The 19,376-nt window shown below is 44.7% G+C and overlaps 1 protein-coding gene across 1 annotated transcript in view; it reads right to left on the bottom strand.

Moving 5' to 3' along the window:
• The window catches only part of LAMA5 (laminin subunit alpha 5), a 92,724-nt gene that overhangs the window by 33,074 nt on the left and 40,274 nt on the right, over window positions 1–19,376 (bottom strand). The window contains exons 14-46 of the mRNA XM_063459596.1: window positions 18,881–19,015; window positions 17,769–17,903; window positions 17,191–17,328; window positions 16,988–17,040; window positions 15,907–16,006; window positions 15,765–15,817; window positions 14,478–14,583; window positions 13,198–13,297; window positions 12,010–12,166; window positions 10,861–10,999; window positions 10,097–10,239; window positions 9,912–10,018; window positions 9,636–9,789; window positions 8,784–8,944; window positions 8,561–8,669; window positions 8,377–8,474; window positions 8,091–8,298; window positions 7,826–7,952; window positions 7,181–7,320; window positions 6,973–7,088; window positions 6,334–6,542; window positions 5,682–5,886; window positions 4,893–5,037; window positions 4,203–4,343; window positions 3,958–4,119; window positions 2,520–2,624; window positions 2,322–2,405; window positions 1,985–2,215; window positions 1,494–1,607; window positions 1,279–1,406; window positions 729–809; window positions 276–490; window positions 9–109 (exon numbers count right to left, since the gene is read on the bottom strand). Coding sequence (XP_063315666.1) covers window positions 9–109; window positions 276–490; window positions 729–809; window positions 1,279–1,406; window positions 1,494–1,607; window positions 1,985–2,215; window positions 2,322–2,405; window positions 2,520–2,624; window positions 3,958–4,119; window positions 4,203–4,343; window positions 4,893–5,037; window positions 5,682–5,886; window positions 6,334–6,542; window positions 6,973–7,088; window positions 7,181–7,320; window positions 7,826–7,952; window positions 8,091–8,298; window positions 8,377–8,474; window positions 8,561–8,669; window positions 8,784–8,944; window positions 9,636–9,789; window positions 9,912–10,018; window positions 10,097–10,239; window positions 10,861–10,999; window positions 12,010–12,166; window positions 13,198–13,297; window positions 14,478–14,583; window positions 15,765–15,817; window positions 15,907–16,006; window positions 16,988–17,040; window positions 17,191–17,328; window positions 17,769–17,903; window positions 18,881–19,015 — 4,400 coding nt within the window. The remainder of the gene's footprint in view (window positions 1–8; window positions 110–275; window positions 491–728; window positions 810–1,278; window positions 1,407–1,493; window positions 1,608–1,984; window positions 2,216–2,321; window positions 2,406–2,519; window positions 2,625–3,957; window positions 4,120–4,202; window positions 4,344–4,892; window positions 5,038–5,681; window positions 5,887–6,333; window positions 6,543–6,972; window positions 7,089–7,180; window positions 7,321–7,825; window positions 7,953–8,090; window positions 8,299–8,376; window positions 8,475–8,560; window positions 8,670–8,783; window positions 8,945–9,635; window positions 9,790–9,911; window positions 10,019–10,096; window positions 10,240–10,860; window positions 11,000–12,009; window positions 12,167–13,197; window positions 13,298–14,477; window positions 14,584–15,764; window positions 15,818–15,906; window positions 16,007–16,987; window positions 17,041–17,190; window positions 17,329–17,768; window positions 17,904–18,880; window positions 19,016–19,376) is intronic.

The following is a 19,376-nucleotide window of genomic DNA, read 5'->3' as shown; positions in this document are numbered from 1 at the left end:
GACATTACCTTGCATCGATCACACTGTGAACCCGTCACTCCGGCTTTACACAAACATCTTCCTGTCCTTTGGTCACATGACTCCGTCCCACATACAGAGCAATCACACCCTGAAAATAAACAACACAATTACAGAACAATCGCTGCACAAAACAATACAGAGCATTATTGTAATAGTACTCTTATTGAATGCACACACACACCGCAGCCAGGCCAGGCGGCCATTAAAGGTTCTTGTACTAATAGAAAGGATCAGGAAAGTTTATAGCATCTTACTGGTGCAGTTTTTGGCGCTGACTGCGTCTCCATAGAAGCCAGGAGCGCAGATCTCACAGTGCGGCCCCGCGGTATTGAACATACAGCCCGAGCACATGCCCGACAGAGGGTCACAGTCGCTGAACAACATGTTGGAATCGGTGTTCCCGTTACAATTACATGGGCGGCAGAAACTTCCGATTACCATAGGATTTCCATAGTACCCAGGCGCACATCTATCAACAAAGAAAAAAAAAAAAGATAGTTAGTGGAATTAAATCCTTTCCGAGGCTGGGATGTAAAGATTCAGGACCAGATAACAAGCTGAACTCACTAAACTAGAGAAAGTTATATGAAAGCGAAAGAGGTCTGCAAATGGCCACCGCAAGGGTGTCTCGACTGGGACCAACAGAAAACAGAAACAAATTCCCATCAAAAACTGAAATTCTAATAAAATGCCCCAGTGACACTCACCGCTCGCAGTTGGCTCCAGCGTAACCCGGTTTGCACAGACACTGAGTGGAGGGACCCCGCTGAACGCAACCGATGGCGAAACTGCAAGAGAAATAGAATGTTTTACCCACAATCCCCGGAATCTGGGCAATACGTTATTACAGAGACTGTTAACACTATCATGTGAGCGAAAGAGCACTGCAAATGGCCTCTCTAAGGGTGTCTCGACTAGGACTAATAAAAACAAAGAAAAGATTATTCACCGAGGTGGAAAATCCAGGGAATTGTAAATGTTTAGCCTAAAACAGACCAGCTGGAGATTTTTACAGTTTTGCTATTTTGTTGTACATTTGCCTCATCAATTCTCCATAATTCCCGATTTACTGAATAATTTCCAGAATTAATGGTCTGTGGAAAGTTCGACGTAACCACACTTCAACCAAATATAGGGGAATAATTTAGCAACTGCCTGAAGACAGACATGGAAACGCATTCTTTGTTAGAACGTCATTTAGCAGATATGTTAATGAGAGTAAACTTAGTGTGTTTCATTCTTCTAATATTTACTCACTTGTTGGAGGGCACACTGAGGGGACACGGGCAGGAGACGCACTGCAAGGAGCCGTCCAATGTCCTGTTAGCCACAAAGCCGTCCTTACAACGCTCGCAATACTTGCCCTCCGTATTGTGTTGGCATGTCTATGGAGAATAAAGAAACATATTATGATCGGACTGCAACGTTCCCAAACAACCAACCCTGACCAACTAACCATGACACCAACTCACCACGCAGGCGCCTGATCCTGCCAAACACTGGTCAGAATGCCCGCTGCAGTTACAGGGCACACATTTACCCAAGAAGAGACCCTTGGTGTCCCTGTAGAAGCCAGGAGCGCACTCCTTCAAGACAAAGAGGTGACAAGCAGATTGATAAAAGATTAGAAGAGGAATCAACAGGTCAAACATCAAAGAAAACAGTAACAAGCTACATTACGATCAGACACACAGAATATACTGAAATGCACACAATGGAAAACATCCCATCGGTTCAGTCACAATAAATTTAAGTTTTGCCTCTGTTTTTAGTTTGTCAAACACTTTATTACTCTATTTACATTATCTAACGATAATATCCTTGTCTAATCTTTTCCACAAATGAAATGCTATAAACAATAGCTTGCTTTGTCATGGATAACCAAGGAGCCAATGCCTGAACATGGCATGGTTTGTGGGAGAAACGGGTATTTGGGAATCAGGGCATGCACGGCTGGCAGTACCTGGCAGGAGTCCCCACGGTAGTTGGCGGGGCACAGACACAGCTCTACGTTCTTGGCTTGGTTATCGCCTTTTGTCTCTTGTCCGATCTCCAGGATGACTCTGCGCAGAGATACGGAAGATGATGATTGAGAGTTCAGAGCGCGGACCTGCAGCTGCTCCAAATTAGTCAGAACCATCATGAGATCCTCTCGAGAAACCGGGTTATGGGTCTGAGTGTGGATGAAGTTACCCTGCAAGCAATCAGTCAGCAATGTGTTACAGAACCTGATCATCAAACCACACTAAACCTCCCCACATTCCGTCCACTCCCCCTCAGTACCCTCATGCCCCACTTACCTCAAGCAAATAAATTTGTCTCTGGTGGCTTTCACCCGGTGCGGGGTACCTGGTCTCCAGGTAGGCAATGCTCATCTGATTTCCCTGCAAAATAAGACCAATATCTGAGTCGTATCTCGGCTTTCACTGTGAATCCCAATTATGAACACTGTGCACACAATGCAAGCCTTGCCCAGTAGTGCCAAAACAGCGCCATACCTTCAAGATGACATCTGCCCGTCGTTCCACTGGTATATAAAGAGGATCTCCTCTCAGGGCCTCCGAGTGGAGCTCATATCGCAGAGATCCACCATAAGAAGAAACCTGCACAGAGAATATCAATATTTACAACTTTACAGTGTTTTACCCAATCCTGCAGCTTTTAGTACTGTGAACATCTCAATCAGGGCAACTACAAAGCCAAACAGAATCTCAGCCCACTCTAGATAAATGGCAGCTCAGCCCACTCCAGATAAATGGAAGCTCAGCCCACTCTAGATAAATGGAATCTCAGCCCACTCTAGATAAATGGAAGCTCAGACCACTCTAGATAAATGGAAGCTGAGCCCACTCAAAATAAATGAAAGCTCAACCCACTCCAGATAAATGAAAGCTCAACCCACTCCAGATAAATGAAAGCTCAGCCCACTCTAGATAAATGAAAGCTCGGCCCACTCTAGATAAATGGAAGCTCGGTCCACTCTAGATAAATGGAAGCTCGGCCCACTCTAGATAAATGGAAGCTCGGCCCACTCTAGATAAATGAAAGCTCAGCCCACTCTAGATAAATGAAAGATCAGCCCACTCCAGATAAATGAAAGCTCAGCCCACTCCAGATAAATGAAAGCTCAGCCCACTCCAGATAAATGAAAGCTCAGCTCACTCTAGATAAATGGCAGCTCAGCCCACTCTAGATAAATGGCAGCTCAGCCCACTCTAGATAAATGGCAGCTCAGCCCACTCTAGATAAATGGCAGCTCAGCCCACTCTAGATAAATGGCAGCTCAGCCCACTCTAGATAAATGGCAGCTCAGCCCACTCCAGATAAATGGAAGCTCAGCCCACTCCAGATAAATGGCAGCTCAGCCCACTCCAGATAAATGGCAGCTCAGCCCACTCTAGATAAATGGCAGCTCAGCCCACTCCAGATAAATGGAAGCTCAGTTCACTCCAGATAAATGGAAGCTCAGCCCACTCTAGATGCATAGATCAAACCACTCTGTTAAGTAAAGGAATGGGCCACCTCAGATACATATAATATGGAATAAACATAAAAATTTAATTCATACATTTCTAGTAAATCTTCCTCTAAGAAGTATACAAAGTGTTATATCAGTTGCACACAGCTACACACCACAGGTATAAAGTAAACACAATTACCCTAACACTCGTGGACATCATTTGCACGCACCTACCCAGAATGCTAAGCTAGAGTGTAAATACTGCACACGGAGGGGGAGTATGGGGATACAGGTCCGTCTGCTTGTCTGGGACTTGTAGTTTTGCACTACGTACCTTACAGCACTGGACGTGTACAGTGCCCGATTACTTAGGTTTTAATCACCCCAACTGCTACAGCATTACAGGTAGAAAATATTATCAGGACCCAAGTAGAAAAAAGTATGATCAATCCCACACTGTCTGGGCAAACACTAACCCGATCTCCGAGGTAGCTGCGTGGCGCAAGCCAATAGAATTCTTGGTAAACATCTGGAATATCTGACAGATCGGCTGTAACAAGCCCCTCATTTGGCTGTATGGAGGTCTCCACTTCCTGCCGATCTCCCCCTACCAGTACCCAGCCGGTCATGTCGCTGATCTGTGAAGGGTAAAGAGTTAAACTGGGACACTGCCCGCAGGTTTATATAGAGATAATGGTCACTTTCAGGACATCGTACCAACCTCTGCACGATATTTGGACCCTGTGTGGCACCGATCAGTGGCTCCAAAACAGAAACATCTGGTGCAGCCCTTGGGATTGTCAGCGTCCAGGTAGAAGGTGCCCAGGCGGCATCGCTCACAGCTCAGCCCCTCCACATTTTCCTAGAGGGAGGCATGAAGTAAACAATCAGTCTGGACAGGTAGAGGTTAATGTGTGTCGTGGGTCTCTGACATCTCCCAACCTCCCAAAAACTGACCTAATCACCAATACTGCTCAAACCAGCTTAACTTAATGATCCAACTCACTTGTCTTCCTTTCTATGGGTTTATCCACTAAACAGTGACTGTACAGATCAATGAACTGCAAAGCCCTATTGACCAGTCTGTGTTTTGTTTGATAGAGGAACCGATGTCATATGATGTTCAGCAAGATAAAACCCCCATAATGAAGCACCCATTCTTAATGTCAATGTAAAGTTTTTATGATACGAAGCATGACATTTTTTACCACACATTCATTAAAGAAAGTTCCCTTCAATTAACATAAACTGTGAGAACTCTATAAACTGTCCAGTAATTACTAGAGAAAGCTCAGTGCGTGGGGGAGAGGAACGATGACAGAAAATACATGGCAGGACCGTTATTGGCAGAGGATGCCGTCCTTGCCACGTTTTGCTGGAGTTCTCAGGGGATACGTGACATGGCTCTCACCTTGCAATGACACTGGCCAGACACGGGGTCACAGATGCTGGGCTCTGTACCTGCCCGGTTACATTCACACGGCCTGCAGTTGGGGTAACCAAAGTAGCCAGGGGCACATTTATCACACCTTCTGCCCATGATGTTTGGCTTACACCTACAGAAAAGAGAGTGACACGTTATAAACGAACTGATCATAATTAACATAATATTAATTAATAGTAAGTCTGTAGACATCGATCAATTCTGCGCAGAAACCGCTCCCCTATACATTCAGGAGAGACTTCATCAGCTCAGTAAATGATAACTTTATAAATCCACTCGCAGCTCTTCCTCTCTATGCCATCACTCATGGTTCTCCCTCTCTAACCTGTCACTCACGGCTCTCCTTCTTTAACCTGTCACTCACGGCACTCCTTCTTTAACCTGTCACTCATCATTCTCCCTTTCTAAGCTGTCACTCACGGCCCTCTCATTCTAAGCCCTCACTTACGGTTCTCCTTCTCTAAGCCATCACTCATGGCTCTCTCATTCTAAGCCCTTACTCACGGTTCTCCTTCTCTAAGCCATCACTCATGGCTCTCCCTCTCTAAGCTGTCACTCATGGCTCTCTCTCTCTAAGCTGTCACTCATGGCTCTCCCTCTCTAAGCTGTCACTCATGGCTCTCCCTCTCTAAGATGTCACACACGGCTCTCCTTCTCTAAGCAGTCACTCACGGCTCTCCTTCACTAACCTGTCACTCACTGCTCTCCATCTCTAAACCGTCACTCACAACTCTCCCTCTCTAAGCTGTCACTCACGTGCACTGTCCGGTGTGGATATCACATCCTAGCTCTGTCATGTTCTGCAGTCCGGTTCTGGAGCAGTCGCAATTCTCACAGCCAATCAGTGCGTGGCAACCGAATGTCTGTGGCTGGCAAACTGTGCACTCCGGCTTCACGGTGCGAGGGGGGCAGATACACTGACCGGTCACCTCATCACAAAGGCGAGAGCCGCATTCACAGGCTGGGAGAGAGGGAGGGAGGGGGATGTTCGCACATATTCAACAATAAATCCACAGAATCTCAATAATGTGTTCACATCAAACAAAAATGCAGAAAATAGCAGATTTTAACGGTAGAATGGAAAATACTTGATTTTTCTACACATCTAATTCAGCTGCACAGGAAATAAAGGTTGGTTATTTAGCACACTGTATACCACAATACAACGTCAAAGAGGCACACTGCACCACCTAGTGGCAAATACAAGAACAAGCAGTGACACACAGAGTGTGTTCACAAATAATAAAATAAATACGTAAAATGTGCATCGCAAAGCCGGCTCTAATAATAATAAACTATTAATAATGTAATAATAACACATTTGATTCATATAACGGATTCCTTTTGCTCTCGGATTTTAATTTTAGATTATTTAATTCCCGTTGCCAGTGTTCGTTTTGACACTCACGTCTGCAGTTTGGGAAAGCCCAGTATCCCACGGCACAGCGGGAACAATCTCTTCCAATTACATGTGGGTGACAGGTGCACTGCCCTCCGTACGGCTCACAGGACGCGCCCACAGCACCAGCTTCGTGGCAGTTACACGGCTGGGCACCATTATTGTAAAAAAGCGACAGGGAGACAGCAGCGTCTCGGCAGAACTTGAATGGGGCCGGGCTGGGAAGAGAAGTCAGACATGTCAAAGAGCGCAGAGTCCAATCAGAAATGCAGGAGAAATGGCGAGTCACCTACACAGGCAGCAGACAAGACACCTGCCGTTATGGCTGTATCGCAGTGTGCAGCGTAAACAAGCAGTATCAGTCATGTGATCAAAAGGCGGCAACATGCTGACCGCAACTCCCGCAAACCTCAACCAGCCAAAAACAATGGGAATGAGGCAGGAAAAGGCTTATGGGAAATGCAGTTTACCAGTCGGCACTGGCACAATAAAGATAGGATATATTATGTTTTAATGAAATTACTGCCCAATGACTTCCTGTAAGCGTGCCTTATTTATGATTCTATTTGTACAAATTATTTGCAGTGTAATTGGTTACATCCTCAGTGATGTTACACCCATTTCATGCCACGTTTATAAAGCCCTTACTTGCTCTGGAAGCTGTTGGCTCCGCACTGACTGATAAAGTTATACGATTTGTCCAACGGTTCTTCTACAAGATAGCTGGAGCTGTAACTGTCTTCGGGGATCACCAGAATGTATTCCTAGCCAAACAAGCAGCAAGTTAAAGACACAATCAGATAAGTCCCATATTGTCACCATTGGTCACGGCACAAAATGCGTCGTTTTCACTTACCAGCCAGATTATCTTCCCGCCAGGGACACGCACAGTCACCGTCAGGTCGTTATCCGTCACATCTAGAACAAGGTGGTTTTCAGAGACAACCAAACTCCGGCAGCCGTAACCGTGAGGGCAGTATGTGGCATTGGCAGAACCTTAAATAAGGGAAATGTGGACTTGTTATCCTCCTGGTGATAATGTCTTCCTGGTGAGAAGTCAGCCAATACAACAAAATATAAATCTATGCTGTGTGCAATATAAGGGCCAAATCGATACAAATAGTCGCGATTTGGGTTGTAGATTTCAAAATCTATCACCTTCCTAGGGCAGTTTCTCATTATTTTCAATAAAAACCTTGAATTTCTCACGCGCGGCACAGCTTTTACCAGATGTAAAGACAAGATCGCCTGGTATAAGCATCATAGCGACTGCTATTCTACTTTCTGTATTGATCTGGGATGCCGTCTCATCAATTTATTCCACAATATACAAAGACCGAAACTATGACCCAACGATCTCCCAGCACACAGAACCCTCAGACCCGCAAGCTACATGGTACGGAGTGATATATTTTCTAGCCACGGCATCTGTTAGGTGATCCTCTAATTACTGTATACAGATACGAGTGCTCTGACTGATCAAGCAATACGGTATTCTTACCTTGCCAGACACGGCCCCCATGAACGAGCACCTCGATGGTGAAGGTTGGCTGGGAAGGCTGGTAATAATGTACTACGAAAGCGTAACGTCCTGGGGATTGAACGCGCCCGTTGTACCCCACAACGGTCTACCCAGAGCGACAGATATAGAAAAGAAACAACAGAGAACCGTAAGGATCAAATCTACAAATTATACACAGAATAGGGCAAAATAGATTAATAAACAGGATTCTTATTTGTGTAACATGTTATTTTTAGTTACACACCTGTGGGCTATGTAGGTGAATTAGCTTTGTGGCATCTATAGCAGTTGGTGGCAGGGGGTCTGGGTGGGTGGGAACTTGGTGACCATCTGTGTGTGGCGTCAGGAATCCGTGGGACAGAGGAACGTTGTCTGGGACCGATCCCACCTTTCCCTCTCTTAGAACCACAGACTGAGATGGCTTCTGGAAGCGTGAAGGAACGCAGGACCCACTGCAGATCAGTAAACACAGAATAAGGAACCACAGGCGAAATGAGAGGCTTTAATCTCTAAAAATTCAAACACGTTACCTGCTGGGAGAAAATGATCCGTGGACGGCTATACAGTGAACACGTGGCTGAATATACTCCATGGTAAACTGCTCACTTGGGATCAAGTAAATCTTCGCCTGTTGGAAAACACAAAACAGGTACATTAGTAACATGTGAAATCACAGCGCTAAAGCAGGCTGGTTTAAAAAAAAAGCGCACTCACTAAATGGAACCGCGTCTGATCTGCCGTAAAGCGAATAATGGCTTCTGTGCTGATATCAAAGCTGGCCACTCTGTGCTGTGCATCGAGGACGACCCCACGACACAGGAAACTGTGAAAAGGAATGAAGTTTTATTTCCACCTATAAATTTTACTAAAAGACAGGTCCTGCTAGCAGAGTTTAGCATTTAGCATTTGAGTGTGGTTTGAACGCAGGGTTACTGACCTGAATTTACACGGATAGAATTTGATGGTTCCCTGCTGGGGGTGGTGCGGAGGTGAATTCAACGTGACACTGGTGGGCTGTACTTCCTCCTCGTTGGCATATTCCACCACAACCACATACCGGCCCGGGTGAGGAACCAAGAGACGGAACTGGACATCAACCTGGAAGTCGGGAGTCAAGCTAGCAGTTAGTGTCTCAGTATATCCCGAGCTGGCAGTTAGTGTCTCAGTATATCCCAAGCTGGCAGTTAGTGTCTCAGTATATCCCAAGCTGGCAGTTAGTGTCTCAGTATATCCCGAGCTGACAGTTAGTGTCTCAGTATATCCCAATCTAGTCGTTAGTGTCTCAGTATATCCCAAGCTAGCAGTTAGTGTCTCAGTATATCTCGAGCTAGCAGTTAGTGTCTCAGTATAGCCCGAGCTAGCAGTTAGTGTCTCAGTATAGCCCGAGCTAGCAGTTAGTGTCTCAGTATAGCCCGAGCTAGCAGTTAGTGTCTCAGTATAGCCCGAGCTAGCAGTTAGTGTCTCAGTATAGCCCGAGCTAGCAGTTAGTGTCTCAGTATAGCCGAAGCTAGCAGTTAGTGTCTCAGTATAGCCCGAGCTAGCAGTTAGTGTTCCAGTATAGCCCGAGTTAGCAGTAAGTGTCCCAGTATAGCCCGAGTTAGCAGTAAGTGTCTCAGTATATCCCAAGGTAGCAGTTAGTGTCTCAGTATATCCCAAGCTAGCAATTAGTGTCTCAGTATATCCCAAGCAAGCAGTTAGTGTCTCAGTATATCCCAAGCAAGCAGTTAGTGTCTCAGTATATCCCAAGCAAGCAGTTAGTGTCTCAGGAATCTCTGATGTGCATACTTACATCGTTTCCATAACACATCACCATGGGTGGGTGCCGGGGAGTGATGCGCTCAGCTTGGCACGGTCTGGGCAGATTATTATCGAGGCGGCATATCCCATCACTTCCTTGTGCAGATGTAAATCCATCGAGCGACAGGTATTTGTAGAGAAGGCAGCTGGAAAAGACAGAGTGACAGTGAGCTGATCCCTGACTCCCTCTAACTACTCTGGGCAACAGTAAGACATTATGAGGCGCTATATAGTGTTCTAGTGTACGCGGAGCGTTGGGATCGCTTACTTGTTGGTGGTCTGGTCTGCAGACAGTAAGTAGCTGCACGGCTCTGTGACTTTCACCTGCAGGATGGGGGCTTCGTAATATGCGCTGGGCAGGAGAACCAGATAATCCTAGAAGAGACGTGGCAGTGAGAACAGAGACTGACAGCCACACGGACACATTGTATAATCAAACAATAAGTAACCCACCAGCAGAACATCTTCCACCTCTATCTCCACTGACCACGTGTTGGGATTCAGGACAAACGGTGACCCAAAACTGCCCTGCGGGATGGTCACAAATGCGGGGTCGGTACTTGGTGGGAAGGTTATCTGCTTGGACTGTTCAGAGCCTGCAAAGGGAAAACAATAGGAAATAACCCAGTATTAAGCAGAATCATAACATATTATAACAGGAGATCCCGGTTCCGGCCACAGTGATGGTGAATTCTCAGCGCCATGGAAGAGAAAGTAAAAGGAACTCAGGAGGTTGACCCCTTCATGGCAAGAGAAAGCTCATTGCTTGATAAGGGACCTAGCACTTCATGAAAGGGGTTAACATATATATAAACACACAACTCTACAATTCACCGACGCATTTTATTTTATGGCTGGGGCGTAATTTTGAGCATTGGTTTATTAAGAGCTCTCTGGCCAAAAAAAAAAATTATAGATGATATAACTACGGGAAGAAATGAATACGGGGTCCTCGGGCAGAGATAGGACCCCTGGAGCCTCCCGGGACACTTTGTAGGAGTGAAATAGTGCAGGCTTGTTATTAAATTCTGGGAATAATGTTTCACGAGAAGCGATGAAAGAGACAAGTCCATTAGTCAGCATTAAGCCTGCGTCTCCTCCTCCTCCTCCCCTCTCAGCGAGCTCTAATGAGACATTCCACAGCTTACTGAGGCTCCATGCCCGACTGCTGGAATGTACCACGGATAAAACGCAGGGCGGACAGACACTATACTTACAGTTGGCACAAGCATTTGATCTCCTGTCCTCCCAGAATGTCACTGTCCCGCTCACGCTGTCCGACCCACGATTCACATATCGGAAAACCACTCGGAAGAGGTCCGGAGAGGTGACATTGATGGTTAGCACAACCTTGGGCTGCGAGAGACAGACAGACTGTATGATCGTAGTATAAAGACATGTATGCCAGCACTCAAAGAGTTAACTTACACTGGTGTAGTTTTTTAAAGAAACGGGAAATACACAGTAACGCTGGGGCCAATGCATATATTAATCTGTTCTTTACTGAACATGTAGCCAGCTTTAACCCCTTAACGACCAGGGACAACGCAAGCCACAGATCCCTTTATGTCATGAAATGCACGGGTTGGATTTAAAGGAAAACTGTAATCATTTTACAATGGCAGGCTGACTAACTCCTTGATGGTATGTGTCTCTTCATCGACTGGTTATGAACGGACACTTATATTGCATTTATCAGATTCCATGTGTTATCTGTACACTTTGCTTTATACTCAAAAAATATAAATTGGAAAAAAAAAAAACTATAATAATTTTTTCTTAGTATTGAAAATAAACAACTCTATGTATTGCAGCCTCTGTGTATATTATGTTACAATGAATACAACGAATAATAATAAGTTATTTTTGGTGCCTTTCCTAGACCCCAAAGAGGCAACCATCTTTAATGTGGCGTTACAGGATGGGGGATAAAAATCAGCCCTGGGTAAATATTTAAGTATAGCTGTATAACGCTCTGCATAATGCACAGCACATGCGCCACCTTCTGTCCCACTCAGAGGTGGATATGGTGGCAGAGGCTCGTGGCGCAGGACATTGCTATATTTACTGCATGACGGCACATATATATATAAATATATATATAAATACTGACTGAGTGCGGGGGAAATTGCTGTACGCTAATTGCCACACACGTAAGAAACAGCTATTTCTGATCCGTACCGCGACGCAGCGAACAGCCTGACAGAATTACTCTATCAGCAAATTGACAACAGAATGGCGAAATTTACACCAACGAGTAGAACTCCACTCCAGACATAGCCTGGATAATGTTATAAATTTTACATTCTGTCCAATATGGAGTGTCTATTGATTAACCCTGCGTGGCTGCTGATGTTACGCAGTACCTGGACGGGAGACATTTGTGCGTAGCCTCGCCAGCTGAAATGCTCAAACTCCAAGGGGTTATAACCAAAGCGAACAGGTCTGCCATCCGCGGACACGCCATCCTCCACCTCGTACTTCAAGTGGTGAAGGTCGGGAAAGTAAAAGCCTTTAGATGGCCTATAAGGGGGCAGGAAGTGATATAATAAAAAAAATATTAATAATATAAAACACAAATTTAAGTACCGCACATAATAAGGGATTTGTTTTCTAAAATTAAAGAATATTCCACGTAGTCCCTTTTTCCCGTTTGGATGCTTTTTTCTGACTTTTTAAATCTTCTAACACAGTTTATGACTGGTGCAGGACTCGGGAAACAGTCAAGGGTTTAGATTATCCCATAATGCACCCTGGTAACTGGTAACACTGTAATATTGCAATTAAATAACCGTAAAAGAAATGTAACTTATAACACAGTGTAATGAAGTAACTGAAGATGTCATACAGATGAATGTTTAAACAGATATTTTTTAACATAACTGATTGTAGTTAAATCACTATATAATATAGAATGCACACTATAACACTCACTGATATTAAATATAAACTTGTAATACGTATGCAAAAAAAGATTATTATTACATATTGTACAAATCGGAAAAGAGTAACAGTACAAGGCAAATTGCACACAAAAATATATATAACCAAACCGTACACGCCTCAAGGCAGAGACACAAGTCACCAACTACCCCAACGTTTCAGCACCAACTGGCTGCCTTTATCAAGGGTACCCTTGATTCTCTGTGTCTCTGGCTTGAGGCTTGTAAGGTTTAGTTATATATATTTTTTGTGTGCAATTTGCCTTGTACTGTTTCCGATTTGTACAATATGCAATAATATTCTTTTTTTGCATACTTATTACAAGTTTCTATTTAATATCAGTGTTATAGTGTGCATTCTATATTATATAGTGCTTATAGTGTTTAAGCACTTTAAGGAGTGCTTGTATGGTTTGCACCTAGCCAGTATTGATTGTTTAATAGTAGTTTTGTCTCTCCATGAGGATTTTGCTTATTGATTGTAGTTAAATGACTCAACACAAGTTAGAATGTGTCATGGCTCAGCCTGGCATAACATTCTGTATGATCTGAGTGCTAGCTCTCCGGGCCAGGCGTTCACACCGCTCTTTTTGAGGTGAAAACACGACTCACCGGTTACACTGCGATCCTTCAACGTTTTCCCGGCACTGGCATTCGCCGCTCTCTTCGTGGCACGCCAAGCCGATGGATCCTCCGATGTCACACTGGCACCCTGCCGATGACAAACACCTGCTCAATAAAGTGTAACTCAGGAAGGCAGGACAGGATATTAATAGAGAGCTTAGCACTGCCAGGCAGAGGAACGCAACTGCGCTCCTAACAGGGAATTAAAGAGATTCTCCAGCTATCCAATTAGAAAGGAATGTACCCCACACTCTGCACAAAGCACTTCCCATCCTTCACCAGTATCAATACCACAGCATGAACTCAGAGGGACAGAGAGCCCCAACATCCAGCATAGAGATTCAGAGGGACAGAAAGCCCCAACATCCAATGTAGAGAATCCGGGGACAGAGAGCCCCAAAATCCAACAAAGGGAGTAAGGGGGGCAGTGAGCCCCAGCATCCAGCATAGGGAATCAGGGACACAGTGAGCCCCAACATCCAGTGTAGGGAAACAGAGGGACAGGGAGCCCCAACATCCAACGTAGGGAGTCAGGGGGACAGAGAGCCCCAACATCTAATATAGGGAATTAGGGGTACAGTGAGCCCCAACATCCAGCGTAGTGAGTCAGAGTGACAGAAAGCCCCAACATCCAATGTAGGGAATTGGGGGGGACAGAGAGACACAACATCTAACGTAGGAAATCAGGGGGTCAGTGAGTGCCAACATCCAACATAGGGAGTAAGGGGGAAGGAAAGCCCCAACATCCAGCATAGGGAATCGGGGACACAGTGAGCTCCAACATCCAGTGTAGGAAATCAGATGGACAGAGAGACCCAACATCCAATGTAGGGAATCAGGGGGACAGTGAGCCCCAACATCCAGCATTGGAGAATCAGGAGGACAGAGAGCCCCAACATCCAGAGTAGGGAATCGGGGGGACAGTGAGCCCCAACATCCAGCATTGGAGAATCAGGAGGAAAGAGAGCCCCAACATCCAACGTGGGGAATCCGGGGGACAGAGAGCCCCAATATCCAGTGTAGGGAGTCAGGGGGACAGTGAGCCCTAACATCCAACGTGGGGAATCCGGGGGACAGAGAGCCCCAACATCCAGAGTAGGGAGTCAGGGGGACAGTGAGCCCTAACATCCAACGTGGGGAATCCGGGGGACAGAGAGCCCCAATATCCAGTGTAGGGATACTGATACTGTTTTCACTTTCTGGATGACAATACACCGCCATGAACTGGAGAGCGCGTCTTACTGGGAACCCAAAGAGCTGGCACTCACCCTGACACCCAAAGTAGCTGTTGGGTTCCAGGTTGTAGAATCCATCCTTGCAGCTGCTGCAGGACCGGCTGCATATGTTGGGCTTACAGAAGCAGTGTCCGGAGGCCTGTGAAACAAGCAGAGATCAGCATTACGCCAGTCCGAGGGCGGTTATATATTGCAAATAGAGCTCGTTTAACGCCTATAACATCGAAATAACGGGATTAGTTAATGTCTCCCTCCCCCTTCAGTTCTACATGATAATATAATCTCCATATCCCCAGATAACCTTCGCTTCCATCCTCCCCAAGACTCTCTGACCCATCCGCTAGGGTTACAAACCATCGTATATTGATTACAGGGTCCCTTCCAAGATGTAATCTCAGTCGGACACAATATGGACGCAGCTTGCCATTAACGCTGCTCCTATTATTAGCCCTTATTATCTATTTACTGTTATAAAACATGTAAACATCACCAAGCACAGAGCATGCAACTCCGTGACGAACTGTGCCAGGCTGGCGATATCCGAAAAACTACTGCAAATGCCACTGACTGGGGACATGAAGCAAAAGCTGTGCTGCCATCATCGAAGGATATTAAAATATTATAGCTAAATATTACTGGTCGTGCTGCTGCCTGTCAGTGATGGGAGTCAGCCATGTTTCAAGTGCTAGATAATGGATTAAAACATGGCTCTCTGTGATTACAGTTTGATTGCTTTGGGCTGAACGCACACCGAGTGATCTGCTCAAAGATTTATTACACTGAGTGAGAAGGACGCACTCAGCAGGTTTATCTGGATGTGGGCAAGGGAGCTTGCACTCTATGGGCAGATAATAAAACTAAGAACCAAGTTTACTAAACATTGAGGTTTTTAATATGAGTAATGATTAGTTAATTAATGATATTATAGCCCACACAGCGATGGGAGTTTAATGCAGAAGGGTTTCTTTTATTTATAATCAAGTTCACTAAACAGTGAATTTTAGGAAATTGAAAATAGCATTGTGAAATTTAGGATTAAATAGCCAATTCATTAATACAAAAAAAACAAGTATTTTTCTCTGTTAACACTGTGTACCAGTATCTGTTCTTTCCAATTAGATTTCATTTCACATTTCATTCTAACTATACAATTATTTACTAATAAACATGCATTAATTAGAGAACTTCTGATAACATCCTTATTTTATTTTTAAATCAGAACAATCAGTTTCCATTTTATATTAAAATAACAATTTCCTCCTAAATATCGGATTATTTCACTAGCGGCTACCAATCCCTCCTATACCAGGATAATCTTACTTGTTGGCATTCGCCCACTCCACTTATGGTGCCCTCGAAGCCGCAGTGGCATTCTGCAAGAGACAGAGAAGAGGTCTTGATGAATTAGAGTGGGCCCTTTTCTCGGGCACAGTTTGGCAGATAAGCAGTTGGCATTCCTTACTTGTGCACCCCTGTGGGTTTTCGGGGACCAGGTTCCAGTATAGGGGTTTACACTTATCGCAGGCTGTCCCTTCGACGTGTTCCCGGCACTCACAGGATCCCTGGGGAATGGCAGACAGCAGAATGACGATTTGAAACACCAGCCATGATTCCAGCATAACTGCCCCAGGAGAGGGGACGAACAGAAAAGCATTTCAATAGGATATGAGGGGCGTCTGCCACCAAATCTTCCCAGGTGGCTGCTCTCCTCCCACTGCCTGACCACGCTCTGCCCTATGCCCCTTTAAAGGACCAGATCGTGTAACTCTTTCACCGCCAGAATACATGATCTCATCCCCTCTCTCTGATCTCCAGCGCTCAACGATGACACCTGTCACTTGATGTCACCGTGTAAGTGAATTCCTTCTGCTCGCTGCAGGGAAAGCAGCTGTGGAATCTGTGAGACCCTACACTGCTTGATCATGCTTCCCATGTCTTCACCCGACTGTCATTACTGCACTACTGCAACCACAGCACTATCTCCGGTTACCCCTCTCTCCTCACATTAACCCCTTATCTGCATTGCTGTGGAATGCTAGGCACCACGATTATTTTTTCCAGTACCGTGCACAAAGAGTAGTGAGGGCACAGAACATCATCCCAGCAGATACGGTAACTGAATAAACGTGTTACACTAGAAATGGGGTTTATTAGAGGATATAAAATTACACAAATATATACAGGGCCCGTGCTGGTCAGTAAAAGGATTTGCAGAATTTTTCTTTTTTTTTTCTTTTTACAATAAGTATAAAAAATGAATATGCTCCGTCTCGGGAGGTTGTGCCGTCAGAAGACGAGGACAGTTTTACAAATGATGTGTGTCGTATAATGAGGAATACGTTATTTTCTTTGGAGATTGATAATAAAGGAGACATCAGATTTAATTCTTTTTTTTTTTTTTTTTTTTTAACCTTCTTTTGGATCGGCAGCCGTAACAATAAGGCTGGAAGTGATTTTTTTTTTTATTGATTTTTTTTACTTGAAATGACTAAGTTGCTCTAAGGTCAATGCAGGCTGGTTGTGTGTTAATAATGTAAACTCACCTCTGGAGGGTTCACGCTAACCGAGGAAGATCCGGATGGGTTACATGGTCCCACTGCAATAAAGATCATTAGAAACTGAGATCAGCAACATTGGGGGCAATTTAGTAGCCGGCTACCCCTCCCCCACCCCCCCCACAGTTTTAATGAGAAGAGGGGTTCTGTTACATGTTGTATATTGGGTACATCGTCTGTCACAGCTTTACCTTCACAGTTTGGGAAGCCGTACATTCCTGGGACGCACACATCACATCGCAGACCCCCAACTCCATGGCGGCACCTGCACTGCCCACTCTGGGGGTCACACATACTGTGCAGGGACCCCTCTGGGGAACACTGACAAGCTGCCAACAGAAAACAAGATCACTCAAACCTAGACATTGTCAGCGAGAGATACATCAAACAGAGAATGAGAGGGGCAGGAGCGCTTTATGGCTGCGTTTAACAATGAACCACAGCAACAGGGACTAAACTTATCAAACACCAGCAGCAACCTAGATGTGTGCAATTAATGATCATGTAAGGGGGGAAATGAAAATCAAATTATTTAAGAGATCTCACTTTCCACGTTAAAGCTGAAAACTCAAATGTAATCATCACAAATGACTGGAAGAAAAAAATTACGTTCGATACCAGATCAAAATGTTGCTTGTTTTGTTTGAACACAATCTTGTTTTTTTTTAGCAGAACTCCCTGCGATGGGACTATGAGTGACATTATGAGTAAAACGATGGATAGATCACGATAAGGGAACGGCAGTTACTAGTAATGTGTGATCACTCACCAGCGCAGTCTGGGAAGCCGTAAAATCCGGGTGCACATTGGTTGCACGTCTGTCCCGAATAGTTGGGGCGACACTGACAATGACCTGTCTGGGTGCAGATATTATCCTCGGAGCCACGCGGGTCACAGGAACAACCTGTAGGAAAAATACATATTAACAAAAGATCAAAAAATGTTAGAAAGACAAATGTACAGAAAATCAACATCATTACCATCCGTTTACATCAAAACAGACGGAACCAAAATGCAGAGAAATTCTCCACAGTGTGATTTTCACCCACGGCCTCCGTTACATTAATTAGGTAACCATGGAGAACATGCAAAGGGTTAAAACTAAAATACCCCCTCGCCCTTCTGGGTCTGTTACAGAGATCTCTTCCCTCTAGAACCAGATAGAAATATACAGAATATCGATATTCACGCAGGCACGGCTATTTTATAAATACAGGAAAAATACAGCCAAACTGGAAACATTCACCAACTCAGCTTGTTTTACTCATTAAACAATGAATTACAGCGAGAGGAAATCTGAACTGCAACATTTAGGCCCAAGCAGCTACGCTGAAACCATGGGACGATTTCCCGGTGAAGCCAGACATTTCACGGTTTAGAGAAGGACCCTGCAATGTTTATTCAGTAAATATTCACAGGCTGCTAACTAAAGTGAGAATTTAAAGAGAATTCAAATTTAAGGCCAGAGTAGCCAAACCACAAAGAGCGGACAGAGAAATATCCAGTTCGACTATAAACTTGAAATTCACTTTGTTTCTAACTTTACTGAATGACGATGCGCAGCTAAGAGGGAGAATTTTTCCAAATCAGATATTTGCCAAAATTATTAAAAAAAAATAATATTTAAAAAGCTATTCACTAAATTTCAAAATGGAGTTAACTAAAATCTCAAATGCAAGATTCAAGCAAAAATAGCCGAACTGTGATTAGAATGGAGTTGGATAATTTTTTTAACCCCTTAAGGACACATGACATGTGTGACATGTCATGATTCCCTTTTATTCCAGAAGTTTGGTCCTTAAGGGGTTAAACCAGTTATTTGGGGCTAAATTTGACCATCTTGCTATTCTCCTTCGCTTGCACTAGGTGGAGCCAGCGTACCATGGCAATGAGGGTACGAGTGATATCCTAACTCGCACTTGTCACATCGGGGTCCTCCATATTCAGGCTTACACAAGCAGCGTCCATAGTCATCACAGCCGTTGGGTTGAGTGCCCACGGAGCTGCACGGGCACACTGCAGAAACAGAGACACACACTGTGAGATTCACAAAACGTACAGATAGACTGGAGGACAATACCCTAAAATCTGCTCTTTGTAAACAAGGAAAGCCACTTGTCCCAAACACTGGCTTCCCCAGACCTCTCACCGACACCAAAGGGAAAGTGTCAATTTTCTGCAATTTACACCATCGAAAAAAAACCACATAAAATCACCTCTAACTTGTGTTAACCTTTTTCACGTGTGAAATATTTAGCCATTGAGAAATCACAATCCAGTTAAGACCTGGCACGCACAGGCAGGGCATTGGAGCAGATGAAAAGAAACATTGTGTCCCGTCCTCTCTCTATGCTGACAGACAGCCGCAAAGGGCGGA

Source organism: Pelobates fuscus, chromosome 6, assembly GCF_036172605.1.
Source record: "Pelobates fuscus isolate aPelFus1 chromosome 6, aPelFus1.pri, whole genome shotgun sequence".
In the NCBI taxonomy this organism is placed as follows: Eukaryota; Metazoa; Chordata; class Amphibia; order Anura; family Pelobatidae; genus Pelobates; species Pelobates fuscus.
The sequence above is the reverse complement of the archived record's forward strand: the minus strand, read 5'-3'. Positions and strand labels throughout refer to the sequence as shown.